This window comes from Trachypithecus francoisi, unplaced genomic scaffold, assembly GCF_009764315.1.
Source record: "Trachypithecus francoisi isolate TF-2019V2 unplaced genomic scaffold, Tfra_2.0 Lachesis_group5, whole genome shotgun sequence".
Classification (NCBI taxonomy): Eukaryota; Metazoa; Chordata; class Mammalia; order Primates; family Cercopithecidae; genus Trachypithecus; species Trachypithecus francoisi.
Genome location: NW_022681470.1, coordinates 92,776,190 through 92,797,431, shown reverse-complemented (window position 1 = coordinate 92,797,431; position 21,242 = coordinate 92,776,190). Strand labels below are relative to the sequence as shown.

The following is a 21,242-nucleotide window of genomic DNA, read 5'->3' as shown; positions in this document are numbered from 1 at the left end:
CTGTACTAACTCTGAGGGCCTCCTCTGAGTGGCAGAAGGAAGAGTCCAGACTTTGAAGGCAGAGGCATTACTTTATTCAGGCAGGGACTAGCCAGGCAGGGCCACAGGTGGCAGGGATGGGGAGGTCAGGACACGGGAGTGCCATCACCTCCATTAGCCACAGGCCAGACAGCCCAGGAGGGTGGTGCTACTGCAGTGAGAGATGGGGCAGGGCTGGTGAGCTTGGGCACAAAAGCCAGCATGTCATCCTTCCTTTGGAGAAGCCTCTGGGCTACAGGGCTTTTCCAGCTGATGGGATGTGGAGGGAAGGGGGCCTAGTACTATCGGGATTCAGCTTACTTAGCCTATGAGATGGTGCAGGCAAGAGATCCTTTTTGCAGGGCAGGAGGTTATATTCCTACAGCCTCCATTCTTGGAGTAGGTTCCTTTGCCACACCCCTTTTCACCTTAGCCGGCCAGGCCTCTCAGCCAGAAACCACAGGTCAAGAGATCATAAGTTAAGAGTGCTGCTCCTGAGCAGGGAGTGGGCTTGGAGACATCCTCCCACTCCCTGCACCCCTAAATCCCCAGTGCCAGGGAGATGGTCTTTTCCTAGTCCTCCCCTGAGGACCAGGACTCTCTATCTCCTTCTCTCTGAGTGAACTTCAGGAACTGACCCTGGCCCAGGTGAACAGGAGCCCCTGCCCAAGAGGTCTTCAGGGCACTCCCCTCCTCCTCCTGAAAGGGGCTCCCTCGGTCTTCCTCAGGGACGAGCAGCGTCCCTTGCCCCACTTCCTCAGACTGCTCCAGCCCGTTCATCACTCCCCCATTCACATGCTGTGACTTCTCCTCCAAGTTGGGACCCTGGCCATTAACACCAATGATGTCTGCCCCTGGGCCTGAGTCCTCCATCCCACCGGGGACCTCCAGAGGGCCAGGGACTTTGTCCTCCCTCTCTAAGGAAACAGGGTCTGACTCTTCCTCTGAGCCAGAAGGCTCAGCACTGTCCTGGGACTCAGTTTCCAGGGTAGTCATGGGACCACCAGCCACTGCACCCCTCAAGCTGTCATCCCAGGGGACGCTGACACCCACAGAATCAGACTCCAGGAAGTCCCCTCTCTGGGAGCTACTCAGGGCCTGGGGGCTGCCAACAGAGGACCCTGGCCCCCACTGCCCAGCCTCTGGCTCCCTCCCCTTCTCCTCATCCTCCTCTCCCTCCTCCCCACTTTCTTCCTCATCTGCAAACCCATCAGACTCCCCATCCCGATCCCAGGCTGCAGGCTCCAGTAGCAGCTGAGGCACCTGGCCCAGAGGTTCTGCCACCTCCCCAGGGACCCCAGGAAGAAAAGCTGCCTCAGTCCCCAGGTCCTCAAATTCCTCTGACAGGTCAGAGTCACGGCCACACTCTTCTTCTCCCTCCTCCCCCTCCTCCTCTTCTGAGGGTGGGGCCTCAAAGCCCTTGGAAGCCAGGGCAGCAGGATCCCAGCCCTCTTTTCCAGTCTTCCCTTGAGGGGGTGGCCTCTGCTCTCCAGTGGGGTCCCACTTGGGGGAAGTGGGGGACCTGAGGTAGAGGCCCAGGGGAGTGGAGTCGGGAAGAGTCTCCCCCAGCTCATCCTCCTCACTCTCTTCTCTGCTCTCCTCCCCCTCCTCCTGGAGGCCCTCGGGGATCTCCCCAGAACCCAACTCCTCCTGCTCGCTCTCTACTTTCCCTAGGGCCTCAGCCCTCCCCTGCTCCCCCCAGCTAGCCTCTTGGCTCCCTTCAGCCTGAGGCTGGGGCCCAGGGGCATCTTCCAGGATCGGGGTGTATGTTGGGCTGGGGGAGACCAGCACTGGTGGTACATCCTTCTCAGCTTCCTCTGACCCCAGGGGCTGAGGTGGAGGGACATCACTTCCATCGTGGCCCAGGGTCTCAGCAGGGAACGCCTCCTCTGCTTCCTTGGGGGCCTCAGCCTCTGACTTCTCCCAACCCTTGGGAGACTCCCAAGGGTCTCTACTCTTCACGGGCAACTCGGAGAGCTCTGTCCCCAGACCACCTGCCTCCTCTGGGTCCTTTCTAGGCCCTTCCAAGCCCTGAACCCTTTTTGCCTCCAAACTCTCCTCTTCCAGGGGTGGTTCCATCACCTCTTCCCTGGTCAGATGGCCTGAGTCCTCCAGCCCTCCCACCTCCTGCCTCGGGCCTGGCTCAGCTCCCACAGCAGACTCACCCGTGGCAGGCTCTGACCCCAACGTGACCTCTGGGGAAGCTTGGTCACCCCGTGGGGCCACATCCTCATCTTCCACCAGGGGCTCTATCCCCTCTGGCAGCCTCTGGGAAGCTTGGAGGCCTGGGGCCCCCACCTGTTGTGATTGCCCTTTGGGGTCCTGGAGGCCCTCAGCCCCTCCCTTCCCACTGGCTCCCTCGGCTAGGCCTCTCTGCTCTTTGGGCTCAGGGCTCTCTGGGTGCCCCTCGCCTGGGATCCAGACCTCCTCTGTGGCATTCGCCTCTCCCTGCTCTACCACCTCCTCCTTCCCAGTGAAGCCATCCTGCTCCCTCAGGTTCAGCTCTGCCTCATCCTCATTTTCCACTCCAGCCATCCCAGCGGGGCTTTCCTGAGACAGTTCTTGGTCCTTTCCCACCGTATCTTCCCACCTCTGCACATCTGCAGACTGTGGCAGCTCCCGTCCCTCCTCCTCCAGAGACCTCAGTGACTCTTGGTTCTCTCCCTTCCCCAGGTTCTCTTCCTCTTCCAGATTCCTTTGACTTTCCTTGTCTACCTCCTCTGGAGATCTCAAATTCTCCAGGTTCCGTGCTCCCAGAGATCTCAATGGTTCCTGATTCTCCTCTTCTAGGAGTCTCAATGTCTCTTGGTTCACTTCCACAGACTCCAGTGGTTCTTGAATTTCTAGAGGTTTCATTGTCCCCTGATTTATTTCTTCTAGAGACCACAGTGGTGCCTCAGTTTCAGGAGATTTCAATGTTTCCAGGTTCTCTTGTCCTGCAGACTTCAGTGATTGTAGGAGCTCTGTTTCTAAAGATTTTACTGCCTCTACACTCTCTTCTTTGAGTGACTTTAATAACTCTTGATTCTCATTTTCAAGAGGTCTAGCTATCTCCTGGTCAAAAGACTTCAGTGGTTCTGGATCCACTTTTTCTGGGGGTCTTAATGTCATCTGATCCTCTTCCCCTAGAGACCTCTGTGGCTGTTGAGTCTCTTTTTCAAGAGTTCTCAATGTCTCTTGGTCCTCCTCTTCTAAAGACCTCAGTGATTTGTGATTCTCTGTTTCTAGAGGTCTCACAATACTCTGGTCCTCTTCTTCTAGAGTGTTCAGTGGTTCCTGGTTCTCTTTTTCCAGAGGTCTAAAGGCCTCTTGGTTGTCTTCCGCAAGAGACCTCAGGGGTTCCTGATTCACCTTTGTCAGAGATCTCAGTGCCTCCTCATCCTCTACTTCTGGAGATCTAAGTGGCTCTTGATTCTCCTTTTCCAGAGCTGTCAATGACTCTAAGTTCTCTTGCAGAGAACTTACTAATTCTTGATTTTCCTTTCCTGGAAATAAAAATGTCTCTAGATTACCTTCAAGAGATTTCATTAGTTCTTGATTCTCCTTTTGCAGGGGTTGCAATGTCTGTGTGTCCTCTTTTCCTATAGGCTTAAGTAGGCCTACAGCCTCTTTTTCTAGAGGTCTCACTACCTCCACATCCTTTAATAGCTCTTTATTTTCCTTTTCTAGACTTTTTAGTGTATCTAAGTCTTCTTCTAAAGACCTCGGAGATTCTTGATTCTCCCTTTCTAATGTCTCATGGCTCTGGTTTTCCAGAGTCTTCAGTGACTCTTGAATCTCCTCTCCCAGAGACTTCAGGGTTTCTTTTTCCAAAGGAACCTGGGAGTCCTGGATTTCCTTCCTGTTTAGATCCTCTTCTTCCCATATTTCCTGCTGTAAGCTGCTTACCATTTTACCCTCTATGGATGCTTCTTTCTCTACCAACCTCCATATTTGCCCTTCACCTTCCTCTTGGCATATGCTGAACTCTCTAGACCCACCGGATTCTCCATCCTTAGCCTCTAAACTGGAGTGGTCAGGGCTGACGGGTGGGGCCAAGGAGGCATGGTCCTCTGGGGACTGGCCTGTACCGGCCTCTTGCCACTGGCCCCCAGGCTCCTCTGGTCCAGGCAGGACGCTGGCAGGAATGGCCACCTTGGCTTCAGCCTGCAGGGGCTCTGGAGCCTGTTTCCTCCCACCCTGTGCCTGGAGCAGAGAGAGAGGAGCATCCTGGGCTCTGATCTCTGCATCTGTAGCAAGAGAGGGTGCCTGAGGTGTGGGTGGGATGGGGGTGCTGGCCAAGGTAGGGGTACGGGCCTGGAGGAATTCTTGGTTCTTAAGAAAGGCTGGCACAGGTGTCTCAACTGTAGCAGGCAAGGGTGAGGGGAGGGAAGTTGGGCTCAGGACTGGGAGTAAAGATCCAAGACGCCGGCCCTCTGGGGTCCCAGGGAATTGCAGCTCCAACTTGACGTCTGGAAAGGCAGAGGGGGAAGAAACAGCATCAGTATACCACTGGCAGTGAGGGGAGCCACAAAGCAGCCACCACTGGCAAGAGTGCCCATGCGCCTGCCCCTGGTGCCCACGGCTGGGCTGAGAGCATGCTCACTGACACTGGAGGCCACGGACTTGAGATTTAGACTGGTGCCTCTAGGGAAAGACAGGTCTGGGATATGAAGAGCAAAGAAGGGTAGTTTCTGTGGGATCTTGGCCCCTCCTCTTACCCGGGAAGCTGAGGGAAGTCTTGGAGCCACCGCCAGGTGTTTGCAGCCGGGAGTTCTCAGCCTCCAGGAGGGTCCTGGAGAGGAGGGAGGGAAAGTGGGGTCAGCCCTCTGCCCCCAGGCCTGCAGGCAGCAAGCCAGCTGGGGACAACTCAGGCTGAGCTTGTACCATCCTGGCCCTGCAGGCTTCCTCTTCATTTGACACTGTCACACAAAAGTCACACTCAGGGTGAAATCACATAGTCACATACCCACAGACATCACACACTTGGTCACACAGAGTCACACCGTATTGGGATACACAGCAGAGCTCAGACATAGAAGCAGATTCCCACACAGTCGGACACTGCCCTACACACACGCACACAAGGCTTAGGCCAGCCTCCTCCTCCCACCCCAGGCCGATGACCTCATCCTCTGTGTGGGGGACCGATTCTCATGCTAATTGCTGCCATTGTCCAAGTCACCATCTGGAGGGTCTGAGAAGGAGAGGATTCTGGGGAAGCAGGAATTCTCAGGCCGTTCCCATGGGATGGGCTCCCTCCTCCTTCCCCGGTGGCCCCCAGAGCTAGCGACAGACAAAAGCAAATGAATTCAGCTCCCCCTCTCCAAATCCTTTTCATGCCTCAAAAACCAGCATTTAAATTCCTCGGGGCCCACCAGACCCTTCCCATCGGTGGTTTCATCTGGGGTCAGGGCCCTCATCTTAGGATCTCTAAGCACTCTGGATCCCAAGCTCTTCGGTGCACGGAGATCTTTGTGTCCAGGCCCCTGCCTCAGTGCCCCTTGAACCAATGAGGGGAGCAGGGACCAATCAACTCAACAACTTAGGCTGAGCAGCTACTCCTCTCTGCTTTGCTCCATGATCTCTGAGCCTGATTAGCACTTGCTGTAGCCTCACCTCTGTCCTTCCCAGTGCTGCGGCCTTCCTTCTGGGCTTCTCTTCCCTGATGGTGGAGCCCCTCTCCTCCACATCCTCCCCAGAGCCTCACTGACCTTCCGTCTCTGGGCCTTGCCTCCCCTCCTTTCCTGGACCTCATATGGCCCTTCACCAGCCACAGAGCCCCTTCCTCAGGGTCCATCAATGGCCCCTCAGCCAACAGGACCAATTTCCCAGAAGAGACTGCAGGCTTTGCCCAAGGCCACATAGCAAGTGAGAAGCCGCCCCTCCTTGGTCTCAGCCATTTCTAGGAAAACAGAAAATGTGGACAATGAAAGGTTGGGCAGGACCAAGGGCACTAGGGGGCATCAGAAGAGTCAGGCCCCGTGACATCCAGGCTAGAAGAGGCCTTGGAAGTCCCCCAGCCCAGCCCTCAGCCCCTAGACAAGGCTGAGGCCCAGGTCAGGCGGCAAGTCAGTGCAGCCACCCCATGCCTGCAATGCCTCCTTTCCGTGGCTGCCAAAGGACACGGCCCCCGGGGTGTGGGCATGCATAGAGTTGGAGCTTTGCCCTTTGGGGGAAGGGTCTGGATGCAGTTGCCCCACACGGGTCCAGCCCCTCTCCAGAGGCTGTCCCACTCGGCAATATCATCTCTCCTGGGGCAATCTCCTGGGCACAGGACATTTCTCAGGTCTCCAACCTATGGGAGAGCAGATGGTTTCAGGCAGGACATGTTTCGGTATGGAAGTGACTAACCTAGAGTTACAGAACCCAGTGGCAGCAGAGTTACCATCACCTACACCTCTGGTCCCCTTCAGCCACACAGTCTGCCCCAGCATGTGTGTGCACCTCTGTGTGCCTGGGTAGACAGGGTTCATCTCATACCTGTACGTGGCCACCTCCAGGCTGAGGGACATCTTGAGGTGCGCCAGCTGCTGCCGACCTTCCAGGACCTGAGCGATCTGGCTCTGTAGGCCCTGTTTCTCCTGCTCCAGGGCCTCCACAGCCAGCTGCAGGGCAGGCGAGAGGCAGTCAGCGGAGGGGCTGGGGTCCCTTCTGCGAACCAACCTGTGTCCTGCCCGCTGCTGCTGCCTGGGAAGCACCTCCTGCTCCCTGGCTGATTTCTCTGTGCAGCAGACCCCCGTCTCCCCTACCCTACTCCCTGCCCAGAGACCCCCCTCTGGATCAGCCAAGATAAGCCTAGGGCCCCTGTCAGCCCTCTCAGCCCTCTCCCACTGCTCCTCCTCTGAGGATGCTGATTAAATGGTAGCACATGTTGCTCAGAATACAGCTCCCACAGGAAGGGGAGGTGATGGGTTATGGAGAGGAGAAGAGGGGAAAAAAAAAAAAAAGTGAAAGCAGAAGGAAAAACGATTAATCAAGAGGCCTGGAGCCTGCAGGACTGGAAGGCAAACAGCCCCAGTCCCCCATTGGTCCCATCTCCCATAGCTGTCTCCTGCTCCTCACAGCAGGCTCCCACCCCCACCCCACCCCATTTCCCACATGTTCTGGATTCTCTCTCCTCTGAGAGGAGGGATGGGGAGGTGGCCATGGCACCTCTGTGTGGCTCAGGCAAGAAGCTGTTTTCGCAGCTGCTGGTCACATCTGTGCCCTGTGAGAAGGAGCAGCTGTTATGGGCCTCTGGAATGTGCTCCAGGGAGCCAAGAAGCCATGACATGGGAGGGGGCTGGTAGCCATTCATCATGGCCCCTCACTCCTCCCCTCAAGGGGAGGAGGGCTGTGAGGAACTTGGAGGTTCTGAGTGACCAGGCCACCAGACTCAGCGCAGAGGCGATAGTGCTGGGCATCTTCCTAGTAACAGCAGAGCCTGGGGAGGGGCCAGGAGCCCCGGTCATCATCAGACCCAGACGGTGCCACCCAGAGAGTGGGGGGGCTGCTGCAGTGGGTCTTGGGCCTGACTGCCCACCCAGGGATGTGTTTCGAGAAGCCCCACCATTCCCACTCTACACTAGACGGGACTGTAAAAGTCTAGGACTTGTGGCACCAGGTTTCTGAGAACTGGCTCCTGATTCAACAGCCAGCTAGCCCCACTCCCTTCCCAGAAGGTCTCTGAGCTTCACAAGGAACTTTCTGGAGCTTTCTGGGACTTTCTCTTAGCCAGGCCCTCAACCTCCTCACCTGGAACTTTTCAGTAGCCCGCAGCCGCTCCTGCCAGCGGCCCTCCAACCTCTGTTCCAACGCTGCCCTGCGCTCCTGGAGGCCTCCGCGCTCAGCCTGGAGCTGCTGCAACTCCAGGCGGCCCTCGCGGGCACCCTGCACCGCCCGGCCCAGCCGCTCGCGGGCCTGGCCCAACGATGTCTCCATGTGCGCCACGCGCTCCTGATAGCCGCGCACTGCCCCGCGCCACGCCTCGCCCAGTCGCCTTGCCAGCTCCTCCACCTCCGGGGTCGGCGCGGGAGGCCCGCGGGGCGGCGCGGGGCAGCGGGGGGCACAGGCAGCCTGTGCGTTCAGGCCGATGCGCTCCTCCTCGTGCGCCAGGCGTAGAGCCTCTAGCTCGCGCTCCAGCTCTGCAGCCTGTCTGCTCAGCCAGGCCCGGGCGCATTTCTCCGCCTCGACGGCGCGCCGGTTGCGGGCTACCTCCTCCGCCGTCCGCTCCCGGGCCAGCCGCAGCTGCTGGCATCGGCCCACCACGCCCTCCAGCTCTTCAGCCAGGTTGTCGCGCGCCACCTCGGCCGCGTGCTTCTCCCGCCAGCGCTGATCAACGAGGGCCCGCAGGGCTGCCAGCTCATCGTCGGCTCGCGCCCGCCAGGAGGTGTCCCCGGATTGTGCCCGGAGCCCCCCGAGCTCCGCGCTGAGCAGCTCATTCTGCTCCTCTAGCGCCTTGACCCGGCCCAGGTAGGCCTCCAGGCGCCGATTGAGCTCCCACATCTGAAAAGACTCCTCCCCCATGCAGCCCTCCATCCTGTTGGTCTGACCCACTGAGGATGGACAGACGCGGGGCACCAGGAAAAGGGAGCGGCTCGCAGAGCTTTTAGGACCGAAGAGAAAAGAGACCGACGGGGACAATGACGGGGCGGGGCGGGGTGGGAGTAGCCTGAGCGACTGAGAGTCGGGAGTGGGAGCGAGGCTATTCATACTCCCGCCAGGCGGGAGGGAAAAGGGGCGGGACCCAGGTCTTAACCCCTTAGAGGTCAGAGAGTGGCAGCAGCCTCTGTCCCTGCTTCCCCAGGGTGCTGGAGAGTGGAACCAAAGAAGAAGCCCTACCATGGAGAATCGGATCTGACGGTGGTGGCCTTCTGAGGGAGGAGGCCATGAAGAAGGGTCACAATCCGCGAAAAAGGCAGATAATGCACAGAACCGAGCCTGTGGGAGTGGGGGTACCAGGACTCCAGCCTGGAGGGAGTGCAGTCTCAGTTACTCAACACATCCGAGAGAGGTATCACTTACTGAATTCCTCTAAGATTCAGTTTCTTCATCCATAAAATGGGAGCAGTGATGGAAATCGCATGGCTGCTGAAAGAAATGGATGTGGCCAGGTTTTTTTTTTTTGAAATAACAAATGCTCATCCTCCTGAATACTGGAGAGAGTACTACAGCATTGCAGAAAGAAGCTGGAGAGACACTGCCTGAAAAACAAGAACAAATGTCTGATATTGGGACACACGGACACACACACACACACACACACACACACACGCTATTGCCTGAGTCTCCATCAGAAAAGGGAGCGACCAGGTGAAGGGCCATGATGGGCTTAAGAACATTTGTCTCTCCATCCTTCCTACAACTCTTCCGTATAACTGCGAGGTTCGAACATCCACTTTAGAAAGTTCTGTTCTTGGGGTAGGGCCTCTTCTCCCGCACCCCCTGCCAGAGAATTTTGGGTGGTGGACGCCCTCTGGCGGCTTTCAGAAGTGGAAGCAGCAGAAGAGGCTACTCTTTCCTTCCTAACGACTAGCCCAAGTTTATCCAGCCTTTATGATGTGCCCAGTCGTGTTCTAACATTTTACTTCCACGATCTGACTTAATCTTCAAAACAGCCTTTTAAGGATTCTACAGTTTATGAAGTAGAGAGCTCACCAAGGGTGAGAGTAGTAGGGAAGTCTTTCTGGACGGGGCGCATCCTTGAGCTGGGAGGTAAAGGATAAGCGGAATTTGGGGGATTTACAGTGAAGGAGAAGCAGGGCTGGGGAGGAGATGCAGGGATAATGAGACAGAGGGGATCTTTGGGGAAGGCATTTCTGATCAAGCTGCTAAATCTAATTTAGCTCAAGTGTTAATTGAGCACCTACTTTGTGTCAGCACCAAAGAGATTACTGGGACTCTGTCCCAGCCCTGGAAATGCTTATAGTTTGGTGATGTGAGGTCAACAATGATGGGCACTCATAGTCTGGTGGTGGAGGTAAACATAATAAGATGACTACAATACTTGATCAGCCTCCAAGGTGCTAGGGACAGAGCCGGGCAGCACAAAGGATGGAGGGGTTTTTCTGGGTAGAGGGTACAGCCAGGTCAATAACCAGGAAGTCATCCCATCAATACCCCCTCCCCTTGAGGAGTCTCTTGAGGACCCCATCACTGTCCCCAGGCCAATGGGGCTTTGGAATTCACCACCAATATGTAGAATGGAAACGAGGGAGGGCTTAGTGACAGGAGATTGACTAAGAGTCAGTGCAGGCCAGGAGGCTGAGGATCTGGGATGCCCAGGCTCCTTCAACCTTGCATTACTTCATAAATCCTGCTGTTTGGTTTGGATTGAGAACTCCCTAGAGCTGTGGCCAGCAGAGCTGGCTTGGAATCTCTTCCTCTCTTTCTTTTATTTTTATTTTTGAGAGGGAGTCTTGCTCTGTTGCTCAGGCTGGAGTGCAGTGATGTGATCTCGTCTCACTGCAACCTTCACCTCCCAGGTTCAGGTGATTCTCCTGCCTCAGCCTCCTGAGTAGCTGGGATTACAGTTGCCTGCCACCATGTCAGGCTAATTTTTGTATTTTTAGTAGAGATGGGGTTTCACAATGTTTGCCAGGTTGGTTTGAACTGCTGACCTCAGGTGATCCACCCACCTTGGCCTCCCAAAGTGCTGGGATTACAGGCATGAGCCACCGCACCTGACCTCCTTCTCTCTTTCACTTTCTGTCTGGGAGAAGAGGGAGACTAAATGTTTGAGATCCCCTGGGATTCTTGGGGGAGTCCCCTAAAGAGGTAGGGTGGCATTGGGCTGGGGGTTCCTTTCTGAACCCCTCACCCTCACCCAGAGGGCAGACATTTGGAACTGTGTCTCATGCAAAGAGCAGATGACTTTTGCACTTTCTTTTTTTTTTTTTTTTTTTTTTTTTGAGGCGGAGTCTCGCTCTGTCGCCCGGACTGGAGTGCAGTGGCCAGATCTCAGCTCACTGCAAGCTCCGCCTCCCGGGTTCCCGCCATTCTCCTGCCTCAGCCTCCCTAGTAGCTGGGACTACAGGCGCCCGCCACCTCGCCCGGCTAGTTTTTGTATTTTTAGTAGAGACGGGGTTTCACCGTGTTAGCCAGGATGGTCTCGATCTCCTGACCTCGTGATCCGCCCGTCTCGGCCTCCCAAAGTGCTGGGATTACAGGCTTGAGCCACCGCGCCCGGCCGACTTTTGCACTTTCTAACTGAATGACCTTGGACAAATCACATAATTTCTCTAAGTGAGTCTGAGTTTAACTATTTGGTAAAGCAGGTTAATACCCTCCTATCCCTATAAGTTTGTTCTAATAATCAAATAAGACCATGTATGGGGAAGTCTTTGTATAAAGCTTTTTTCGAGGACCATCACAATGAAAGCTATTAAGCTGAAGAAAACCTCCTCTCGTGAATCACTCTTGGTGAGTTTTAGGAATTATGGGGAATAGAGATGGTTAAGAATTCTGGGGAAGAGTGTGGTGTTGATTTTCCTAAAACAGGAGATGGTAGGCTCCAGCATTCACAGCCTAGAGGATCTGATGTCAGTGCTTACCAGATTCTAAACAGATACCCAATATTCGAGGCACTTAGAGAGATAAGGCCCTCCCTAGAGAAACTTAGGCCCTCCCTTCCTCTCCTTCCCTGGTGACTGCATTTGGTTACTGGGATGTTTGTGGGGCCATTGGCTGTACCTTTTATTGGGTCTCTGGACTCAGGACATATGAGCTATGTGGTACTACAGCCACTGGATACAAAGTCAGCTGAGCAGTCATCCCCAGAGATGGCCATGAGCAAGCTTAGGGGAGGTTCTGTGTGCTGCCCAGAGGGAATTCTGTCCTTGGTCCTGACAATTAAAAGTTTTAATTAAAGACTTGAATGAAAACATGGAAGCCATGTTTATCAGATCTACAGACTATGCAAGAACTGAGAGTTATATTTTAACAAAATAGAAAAAAAACAGGTTGGGGGCGGTGGCTCATGCCTATAATCCCAGCACTTTGGGAGGCCGAGGTGGGCAGATCACCTGAGGTCAGGAGTTCAAAACCAACCTGACCAACAAGGAAAAATCCCATCTCTACTAAAAATATAAAATTAGCCGGGCATGGTGGCGCATCCTATAATCCCAGCTACTCGGGAGACTGAGGCAGGAGAATCACTTGAACCCAGGAGGTGGAGGTTGTGGTGAGCTGAGATTGCACCATTGCACTCCAGCCTGGGCAACAAGAGTGAAACTCCGCAAAAAAAAAAAAAAAAAAAAAAGACATTTAATAGGGATAAGCGTAAAATTCTGCTTTTGGTTTCAAAAAATCAACAGCATAAGAAGAGGAGAATAAAGACCAGCTGAAGAGTAGGGCATGTCTAGCGAAGAAGAAAGAGCTGGGGGTTTTAGAAGACTACAAGCTTGTTAGGAAGAAACCAATACTAAGTGGCTGTCTAAAAAAGTGAAAAGGATATAAGTGACTATAGATGTGAGGTGTCCAGATGAGCAGTGGCAACATTCCCATTGTCCTCCACATCTGGAGTGTTGTACTGCACACTATATTTTAAGAGGAACCTTGATGGATTGGAGTTAATCCCAGAAGAAGATGACCAGATGGTAAGGGATCTTGGAATCATGTTTTTGTATTTTTAATTTTTAAATTTTTAAAATTTTATTTATTTATTTTGGAGACAGTCTCGCTCCATCATCCAGGCTGGAGTGCAGTGGTGTGATCTCGGCTCACTGCAACCTCTGCCTCCCTGGTTCAAGCGATTCTCAGTCTCCCAAGTAGCTGGCACTACAGGCTTGTGCCACCATGCCCAGCTAATTTTGTGTGTGTTTTTTTTAGTAGAGATGGGGTTTTCACCATGTTAGCCAGGCTGATCTCGAACTCCTGGCCTCAAGTGATCCACCTGCCTCAGCCTCCCAAAGTGCTGGGATTACAGGCATGAGCCACTGCGCCCGTCCTGGAATAATGTTTGATGAAGACTTTCTGAATGAACTTGTGTCTAAGTTCTGAAACTAAAAATAATGGCCTCTGAGTAGCACACACACAGCCCAGAGGAAATTGCCAGCCCCCACCCTGAAGGCCTTCTCCCCACCCAAGTCTGCATTAGAGAAGGCAGGTGGAATGTGAGGAGGCCGTGACCAGCAGCACTGGAGTATGGAATGGCCAGCTCGGGATGGCAGGCTGTGGCTTTCCCTCCTCTGCTCAGAGGGCAAGGACGATGCCTACCAAGGAGAGTGCGTGCAGCCTCCCCAAGGAAGGACTCCTCAAGGCAGGGCCTGCCGAAGGACACACTGGCATCCCGTTCCAGGCCAGCTGTCTTTCAGGGTGGGGGACTTGCTCATCCACTCTCTTGGCCTCACCGAACAAGAGACACAGAGCCTGGAGAGAGATGAATGGGGAAAGGAGAGGGGCACAGGAGGAGACAGGTGAGGTTCTGTGGGCCAAGAGGACCCCAAAAAGGAGCCCCCATGGTGCAGCCGGTTCGGATGTCACCACACCCAAGGGAGGCTCACGTCTGAGGGAGGTTGACTGTAACACTAGGTAAGTGGCACCTACCCTGTGTCTTCCTCTCCTACAGAGGGGAAATAAGCATCAGAGGGAGCTACAGGGGTAGGGGTGGGTGCAAAGAGCAGACCATTCCTCTCCCCAGTGCCAGTCTTTGGACCTGGGATCAAGCCTTGGCTAGCAAGTAATGAAGAGTGTTTTAATGGGATAGGAGATTGAAGTTTAAAAACTGGGTCAATTGAACTATGTAGGACTTGTGTAGCCCAAAGTGCCCAGAAAGCTCTGGAATCTGCCAAAAAATCATTATAGGACAGGCGGGGGAGATACAACAGAACTCTGCAGGCAGTGGTCAGACAGATCTAAAACTCTTTCATTTTTGTTACCTCCCCTACCCCAACCTTCTTTGCCTCACAATGCATGGGCTAGGGCAAGGGCCAGGAAGTCACTCTTGCCCTCATCCCTAACTTAGCCCCTCCTCTGCTCTCCCTTCTTCTCCCTTTCCCTCCATTTCCCAGCTAGACAGGTCCCACTGGATGTGTGTGGCAAGGATAAGGTCAGCAATGAGTCTTAGAAAAGAGATGGGGAAAGGGAAACAAACAGGATGGAGACCAGGTGGCAGGGGATCAACTTTGAGAAGCTCTGTACCAAGGGAAGCAGGGAAAGGGAAGGGCCTCTTCTGGGCAGCCCGGCTGGGACCTGGGAGCTCTGCACCCAGGCTGGCCCCTGCCTTTCTGTCCTGCTTTTCCCCAGCCACAGAAGGGAGGCTTGGAGCTGACACCAGGAGGTGGGAATGTTCCTTCTCACTCCATTTTCTCCTTTCCCTACTGGAGGGATGATGGGACTGGCTTTCCTGCCCTCTCCTTCCCTTCATGTCCACAGCTGGAAAAGTGGCCTTCCCATTCTCTGTCCTGGGAGTAGAAACTAAGGAGCAGCCCAGTGGAGTGAAAAAAACATTGAACGAGGAGCCCTGTGTCACTATGGGATATCTGAACTAATCAAGTGACCCCTCTGGGTCTTGGTTTCCCTACTGATTTGTTTTTTTTTTAATTTTACTTCCTTTTATTTTTTGAGACAGGATCTCACTGTGTCACCCAGGCTAGAGTGCAGTAGTGCAATCACGGCTTATTGCAGCCTTAACCTCCCAGGCTCAAGCGATCCTCCTGTCTCAACCTCCCAAGTAGCTGAGACTACAGGTACGTGCCACCACACCCAGCTAGTCTTTTGTTTTTTATTTTTGTAGAGAAGAGGTCTCACTATGTTGCCCTGGCTGGTCTCAAACTCCTGAGCTCCAGCAATCCTCCCACCTGGGCCTCCCAAAGTGCTAGGATTACAGGTATGCGCCACCGAGCCCAGCTTTTTTTCTTTTTGAGACAGGGCTTCACTCTGTCCCTCAGGCTGGAGTGTAGTGGTGCTGTCAGGGCTCACTGCAGCCTCGACCTCCCGGGCCCAAGTGATCCTTCCACCTCAGCCTCCCGAGTAGCTGGGACCACAGGTGCATGCCACTATACCCAGCTAATTTTGTTTATTTTTTGTAGAGATGGGGTTTCCCTATGTTGCCCAGGCTGGTCTTGAACTTCTGGGCTGAAGTGATCCACCCACCTCGGCCTCCCAAAGTGCTAGGATTACAGGTGTGAGCCACCTCACCCGGCCAAACAATATTTATTAAGCACCTGTTGAATACCAGGTGCACGGTAGGCACCCAATAAATGTTGCAAAGGAATCAAAGATGAGCGATATGGAGCCCTTCCCCAAGGAGCCTATGGGTGTGTTAAAGGACAGGCCTGGGAGCCAGGGGGTGTGTCCCTTATAGACAGGCAAGCATGAGCAAGGGAACCCAGAGGAGGAGGCAGGCATGGTGAAGGGAGGAAGATGGGCCTTTGCCCTCTAGGCAGCGAGGAGCCATGAAGGGTTTTAACCTCAACCAAAGGGTAGCCTCCTCAGATTTGCATCTTAGAAAGATCATCTTGGGGGGTTGGGGTAGGGTGGCGAGTTAGAAGGCAGTTGCCACCAGCAAGGTTGGATGAGAACTGAGCCTAGGGGTGGAGAGGAGGGAAGAGACATGAGAATTTCTAGGCTGTGTGTGTTCCAGGATGAGTTAGATGTGGGGATGGAGGGAGGGGACAGGGAAGACTCCCAGGTATGTGGTTAAACCCTGGGGAAGGGGAGAGATAGTGGCATGGGGGAGATACAGCAACTTCCAGATGTGCAGCTCTAAGGTTGAGGGCTGGGATAGAGATTTAGAAGGATGATGCCTGGTTAGGGTGGATAAAGGGCCACTGTGAACATGGATGAGGTCGCAGAGGGTAAGGGTAAGGGTACAAAACAACAAGCTGTTCCCTTCTAACCCTAACTCTCTGAGTCTGTGGGGTTTTTTGTTTGTTTTGTTTTTGAGACAGAGTCTCACTCTGTTACCCAGGCTGGAGTGCAGTGGCGCAATCTTGGCTCACTACAACCTCCGCCTCCTGGGTTCAAACAATTCTCCTGCCTCAGCCTCCCAACTAGCTGGGATTACAGGTGCGTACCACCATGCCTGGCTAATTTTTGTATTTTTAGTAGAGACGGGATTTCACCATGTTGATCAGACTGGTCTTGAAGTCCTGCCCTCAGGTGATCCGCCTGCTCGACCTCCCAGAAGTGCTGGGATTACAGGCATGAGCCACCACTCCCAACCTGGGTCTGTGGTTTTGATGAGCAACTTCAGAGAGGCAACCTGCCCACTTCCTCACTCAGCGCAGGTCTCTGTTTGGCAGAAGGTAGTGGGGTCTGCTGGGGCATGGCCACCAGGGGCCATTATTGCCTCAAGAAAAGTTACATTCCGTGGGAAACAATTTTTGAAAACCTTAAGATTTGCATAGTGAGACAGGTAATACCATCATCATTATCATCCAGTTTTCTACCTGAGGAAACAACTCAGAGAGATTGAGTAACCTATCCAGAATCACACAGCTAGAACTTGAACTTCACTTCTGACTCAGCCTGTACCTCCCCCTTTCTGGGAAAGAAGACGCTGTTGGGGGATCAGAGGATGAATCAGAGAGGAACTAGTAGGGAGCCTTCAGTATCTTTGCCATCCCTCATGCTCCTCCTACCATCTCACTCAGGGCCAGCTTAGCCCCGCTGGAGCTAGGAAATGGCCAGCTCTGGATTCAAAACCCTCTCCCTAGGTTAAAATCTAGTCTTCCTATTCCATCACCACCCACCTACCTGGTTTTTGGGAGAAGTAAATAGAGAACTAAAGGCCAGGTGGGGCTGGGTTGGAGCTGAGATTAGGGGGCTAAGGTTAGGCTGGGCTGGGCTGGGCCGCCAGGAGAGGCGGAAGCTGAGGTCTATGTTTGGCAGTACCTCAGTGCCCTCCCACACTAAGCTCCCATTAGGGAGCTGACTGAATGTCCACCCTTATGCTAGCCTGATCACATCTCCAGGACTGAGTGTGGCTCTGAACACCCCACTGAAGGAGGGCACAGATACCACAGTGTGCCGACGAGTGAAAGATGCATTATCCAGAAGCAGTGTGGCAAAGCTATTAAGAGTACAGGCGCTCGCCAGGAGTGGTGGCTCACGCCTGTAATCCCAGCATTTTGGGAGGCCGAGGTGGGCAGATCACCTGAAGTCAGGAGTTTGAGACCAGCCTGGCCGATATAGCGATACCCCGTCTCTACTAAAAATACAAGAAATTAGCCGGGTGTGGTGGTGGGCGCCTGTAATCCCAGCACTTTTGGAGGCCGAGGCAGGAGAATTGCTTGAACCTGGGAGGCAGTTTGCAGTGAGCCAAGATCGAGCTGTTGCACTCTAGTCTGGGCAACAAGAGCAAAACTCTGCCTAAAAAAAAAAAAAAAAATGAGCACAGGTGCTGGAGGCAAACCTGAGTTTGAGTTCTGCTGAGGCACATAATCTTTCTGAGTCTCAGCTTCCTTATCTATAAAATGGGACAATAATACCCACCTCATCTGAGCAGAGAGCAATCACCCCGTAAGGGGCTGTCTATCTTATTCAAATTCCCCGTGCCTGATCCTCCAAGGTACTCCATGTATGCTTGTGAAATGAATACATGAATGAATAAAGGGGTGTCTGGGTTGTTACCGACTGTGCTGCTGTGAACGCTCCTGCCTGTGCTCCTGGGCAGATGCACATGCCCATTTCTCAGGTGCGACCTGGGAGGGAATTGCTGGTCGTAGGGAAAGCACATCTTCAGCTTCACCTCATAATGCCACATTGATTTGTGTTTGTTTGTTTGAGATGGAGTCTCGCTCTGTCACCCAGGCTGGAGTACAATGGCACGATCTTGGCTCACTGCATTCTCCACCACCTGGGTTCCAGTGATTCTCCTGCCTCAGCCTTCTAAGTAGCTGACAATACAGGCCCCCGCCACCATGCCCAGCTAATTTTTGTATTTTTTAGTAGAGACGGGGTTTCACTATATTGGCTAGGCTGATCTCGAACTCCTGACCTCAGGTGATCCACCCGCCTCGGCCTCTCAAAGTGCTGGAATTACAGGCATGAGCCACCATGCCTGGCCTTAAAATGTTTTTTGTTTTTTTGTTTTTGAGATAGAGTTTCACTCTTGTGGCCCAGACTGGAATGCAATGGCGTCATCTCGGCTCACTGCAACCTCCACCTCCCAGGTTCAAGTGATTCTCCTGCCTCAGCCTCCCAAGTAGCTGGGATTACAGGCGTGCACCACCATGCCCAACTAATTTTTGTATTTTTAGTAGAGATGGGGTTTCACCATATTGGTTAGGCTGGTCTCAAACTCCTGACCTCAGGTGATCCGCCTGCCTCAGCCTCCCAAAGTGCTGGGATTACAGGCATGAGACACCACACCCAGCTTAAAATGTTTTTTAAAATAGAGAGAGGTCTCGCCACTATGTTACCCAGGCTGGCTGGTCTCAAATTCCTGGACTCAAGTGATCTTCTCTCCTCAGTCTCCTACAGTGCTGGGATTACAGGTATGAGCCACCATGCCCAACATGCAAAAATATAGTCAAAAGGCAAAATAACAATAAAGAGAATGGAGAGGATAGTGGCTCTGACTTGGGAGGAAGAAAGAGATGCCAGCAGGGGCCAGGTGCAGTGGCTCACACCTGTAATCCCATCACTTTGGGAGGCCAAAGCGGTCAGATCACTTGAGGTCAGGAGTTCAGACCAGCCTGGCCAACGTGGTGAAACCCCATTTCTACAAAAAAATACAAAAATCAGCTGGGCGTGATGGCAGGCGCCTTTGCCTGTAGTTTCAGTTACTCGGGAGGCTGAGGCAGGAGAATCGTGTGAACCCAGGAAGCAGATGTTGCAGTAAGCCGAGATCGTGCCACTGCATGCCAGTCTGGACCACAGAACGAGACTCCATCAGAAAAATAATAATAATAATAATAATAATAATAATAATAATAACAACGAAAAGAGAGAGAGAAGCCAGCAGGGAATTGATGCTTGGGAGCTGTGGGGGCTTGCGAGGCACACCACCATCTGGAATGTGATTATTGATCGAGTACATGAACTATTTCAAAATAAATAAAACCTAGAGTGGGGCCATCTTAAGTGTCTAAAAGGCTCTTGGGTAAAAGAGTTCAGACTTTTCTTATATGGTTCCAGGAGGCAGAACCAGGTCTGAAGGATGGAAGCTACAGGCACCAATTCCAGCCCAAAGGAGCCAGTCACAATACTTGTCTCTGTCCTGGAACAAACTGCCACCAGAGGGAGTGAGTACCCTGTTCCTGGGTGTTCAAGCACAGACCAGATAACCACTCTTGGGAGATTCATTTTGAGATCTGTTCTAGAGGCCTGCTGGCTTCTTGAATCCCAGGAACTCTAACAAGCTGGGAGTGAACAACAGTCCATCTTGATCTCCGGGCTCCCCTTCTGTCCTCTCTGGAGAGCTGCAGTTTCCGCCCTTAACTATTTCCAGAGGCCTGGAAATGAATTCCAAGAACCTCCCTGGATTGTGGGATCTAACAGAATGGTGTGGAATCACAGAGAGGAAGAGGCAGTGGGCTCTAGACCACCAACCCCTCGCCTGGCCAAGTGGGAGAGGGGTCTCAGGGCCCAGACTCAACCTGGAGGCTCAACCACCAGCAGAAGCAACTTCTGCTCAGCGCCTCCTCCCGGCAGTGTTCTGAAGTCCTGCCCCAGCCAGGTGACATCAAGGCTAGGCTCCCGCTCGACCCCTTGGCTAGGTGTGGTGTCTTGAGAAGCCACTAGGTGGAGCCAAGACACTGAGGCTCTCCTCCCATCCCTTTTCTGAGATTGGGGGTCAAGCTGTCTTTCTGCAGGGAGTCCAGGGTCTAGAGGGATCGACTAGGAGAGAATGTGAGCAGAAGACATTCAGGTGAGTCAACTCTGAGGTGAGTGGATGAACAGTAGGAGAGGGAGTGAATTGGGAAGGGATGTGTTACTCTGCCCAGGACAGCTGGGGCGAGGGGGAGGTATATTTATCTCCTGAGCTGGTGGCATTAAAAATAACCAGGGGCCTGGGTAACTCAAGCTCCCCAGCCTCTTATGCTGGGTGGGGGCCATGAATGGGGACTGGAAAGGCAGAGTGAGGAGGAGGCAGAAGATGGGGCAGGAAAGGTCTTGCATGCTGCCCTGCCCCCCAGCCGAGGCTATTGCATGCCAGGGACTGGGCTGGCTGGAGGGGGGTGCACAGAGAGAAGGAGAAGGGGAGAGGGGAGCCAGGCAGGAACAATTCTGGCTCCCAGCCAGCTGCTGAGAGTTGAGTGGGAGACTAAAGAGAGAGGAGGGAAGGGGAGAGAATGAGGTGTAGAGAAGAGAGAAAAGAAAGCTGAGAGAGGTGGAGAAAGTTTTCCCACTTGTGCGCCCACAGCACTCCCCACCCCAGTCCCTGAGCCCCTTGAGAAAAGAAGCCTATCTTCTGGGTTTCATCCCCTTGAGAAGTTACAGTGACAGCAGGAGGCACTTAAATTAGCCTCCAGGAAGGACTTCTCTGGAGGAATATGGGCAAACCCTGGGGAGAAGTGAACCAAAGAAGGTTGTGGGAGGGTGGACTCTCTCTTTCTGAGACTCAGCTGGGGTGTGGAACGTGTTCTTGCCCTGAGACTGGGTGCTCGACGGGATGACCTCACCTTTCTGCTTCTGTGTTTCCACAGCTCCTTGGTTGGTTTCTGCATCAGGGGCTGTGATGACAGAAGGACAATTGCAGGAAAGCTTCGATGAAAGATTGAGCCTTTATTTGCAGCTGTGAGGATGGGGACTGGGGCTGAGACCCAGGCAGCCTGCAGGCAGCAGAGGCTGGTGATGGCCGAAGTGGGTTCTTCTGGACACCCGTCCCACAGTGCTTGCTCTGGAGGTCCCGTTCTGGCTCCAGAACTTGCAGGGAGGTGCGGGAATGGATGCGCTTGGCAGACAGTAGGAGCTTGGAAAATACTCCTCAAGGGATGGAAGGCTGAATGAAAGCTCTGGAGTGGGAGAGTGCATAGGTCCTGCTCACTAGTGTCTGACATGGAGCTGATGCTCAGCAAATGTTTGTCAAGGGACTACATGCTGCCAGCCTGCCCAAGGCCAGGCTAACAGGCCTGGGTCCTTCTTTGCACGCACCCCAAGTGAATATGAAAATAGTCATGACACCTGTGCCTGTGTCTTGGGTCTCCTTCTACTCAGGCACGTCCTGGGATGGGCTGGGATGGACTTAGGGGCTGGTTGGGCGGCTGAGGAATCTTCTGGGTTCCCCCTTCCGGCTGCAACCTGCATCAGGCAAGGTGTCTCCTCCTCCCCATGCAGCTCTCGCTAAGACCTGGGTGTCCTGCTCTCAGGATCCT

At 53.7% G+C, this 21,242-nt stretch overlaps 1 protein-coding gene across 1 annotated transcript; it reads right to left on the bottom strand.

Moving 5' to 3' along the window:
• Positions 1-51: 51 nt before the first annotated feature.
• Positions 52-8,671, bottom strand: NES (nestin). The gene is made up of 4 exons (XM_033196923.1): positions 7,735-8,671; positions 6,481-6,605; positions 4,719-4,792; positions 52-4,469 (listed from the first exon to the last, which is right to left on the bottom strand). Exons 1-4 carry the CDS (start codon positions 8,515-8,517, stop codon positions 592-594), a joined length of 4,860 nt encoding a protein of 1,619 aa, XP_033052814.1. The 5' UTR covers positions 8,518-8,671; the 3' UTR covers positions 52-591.
• Positions 8,672-21,242: the final 12,571 nt, after the last annotated feature.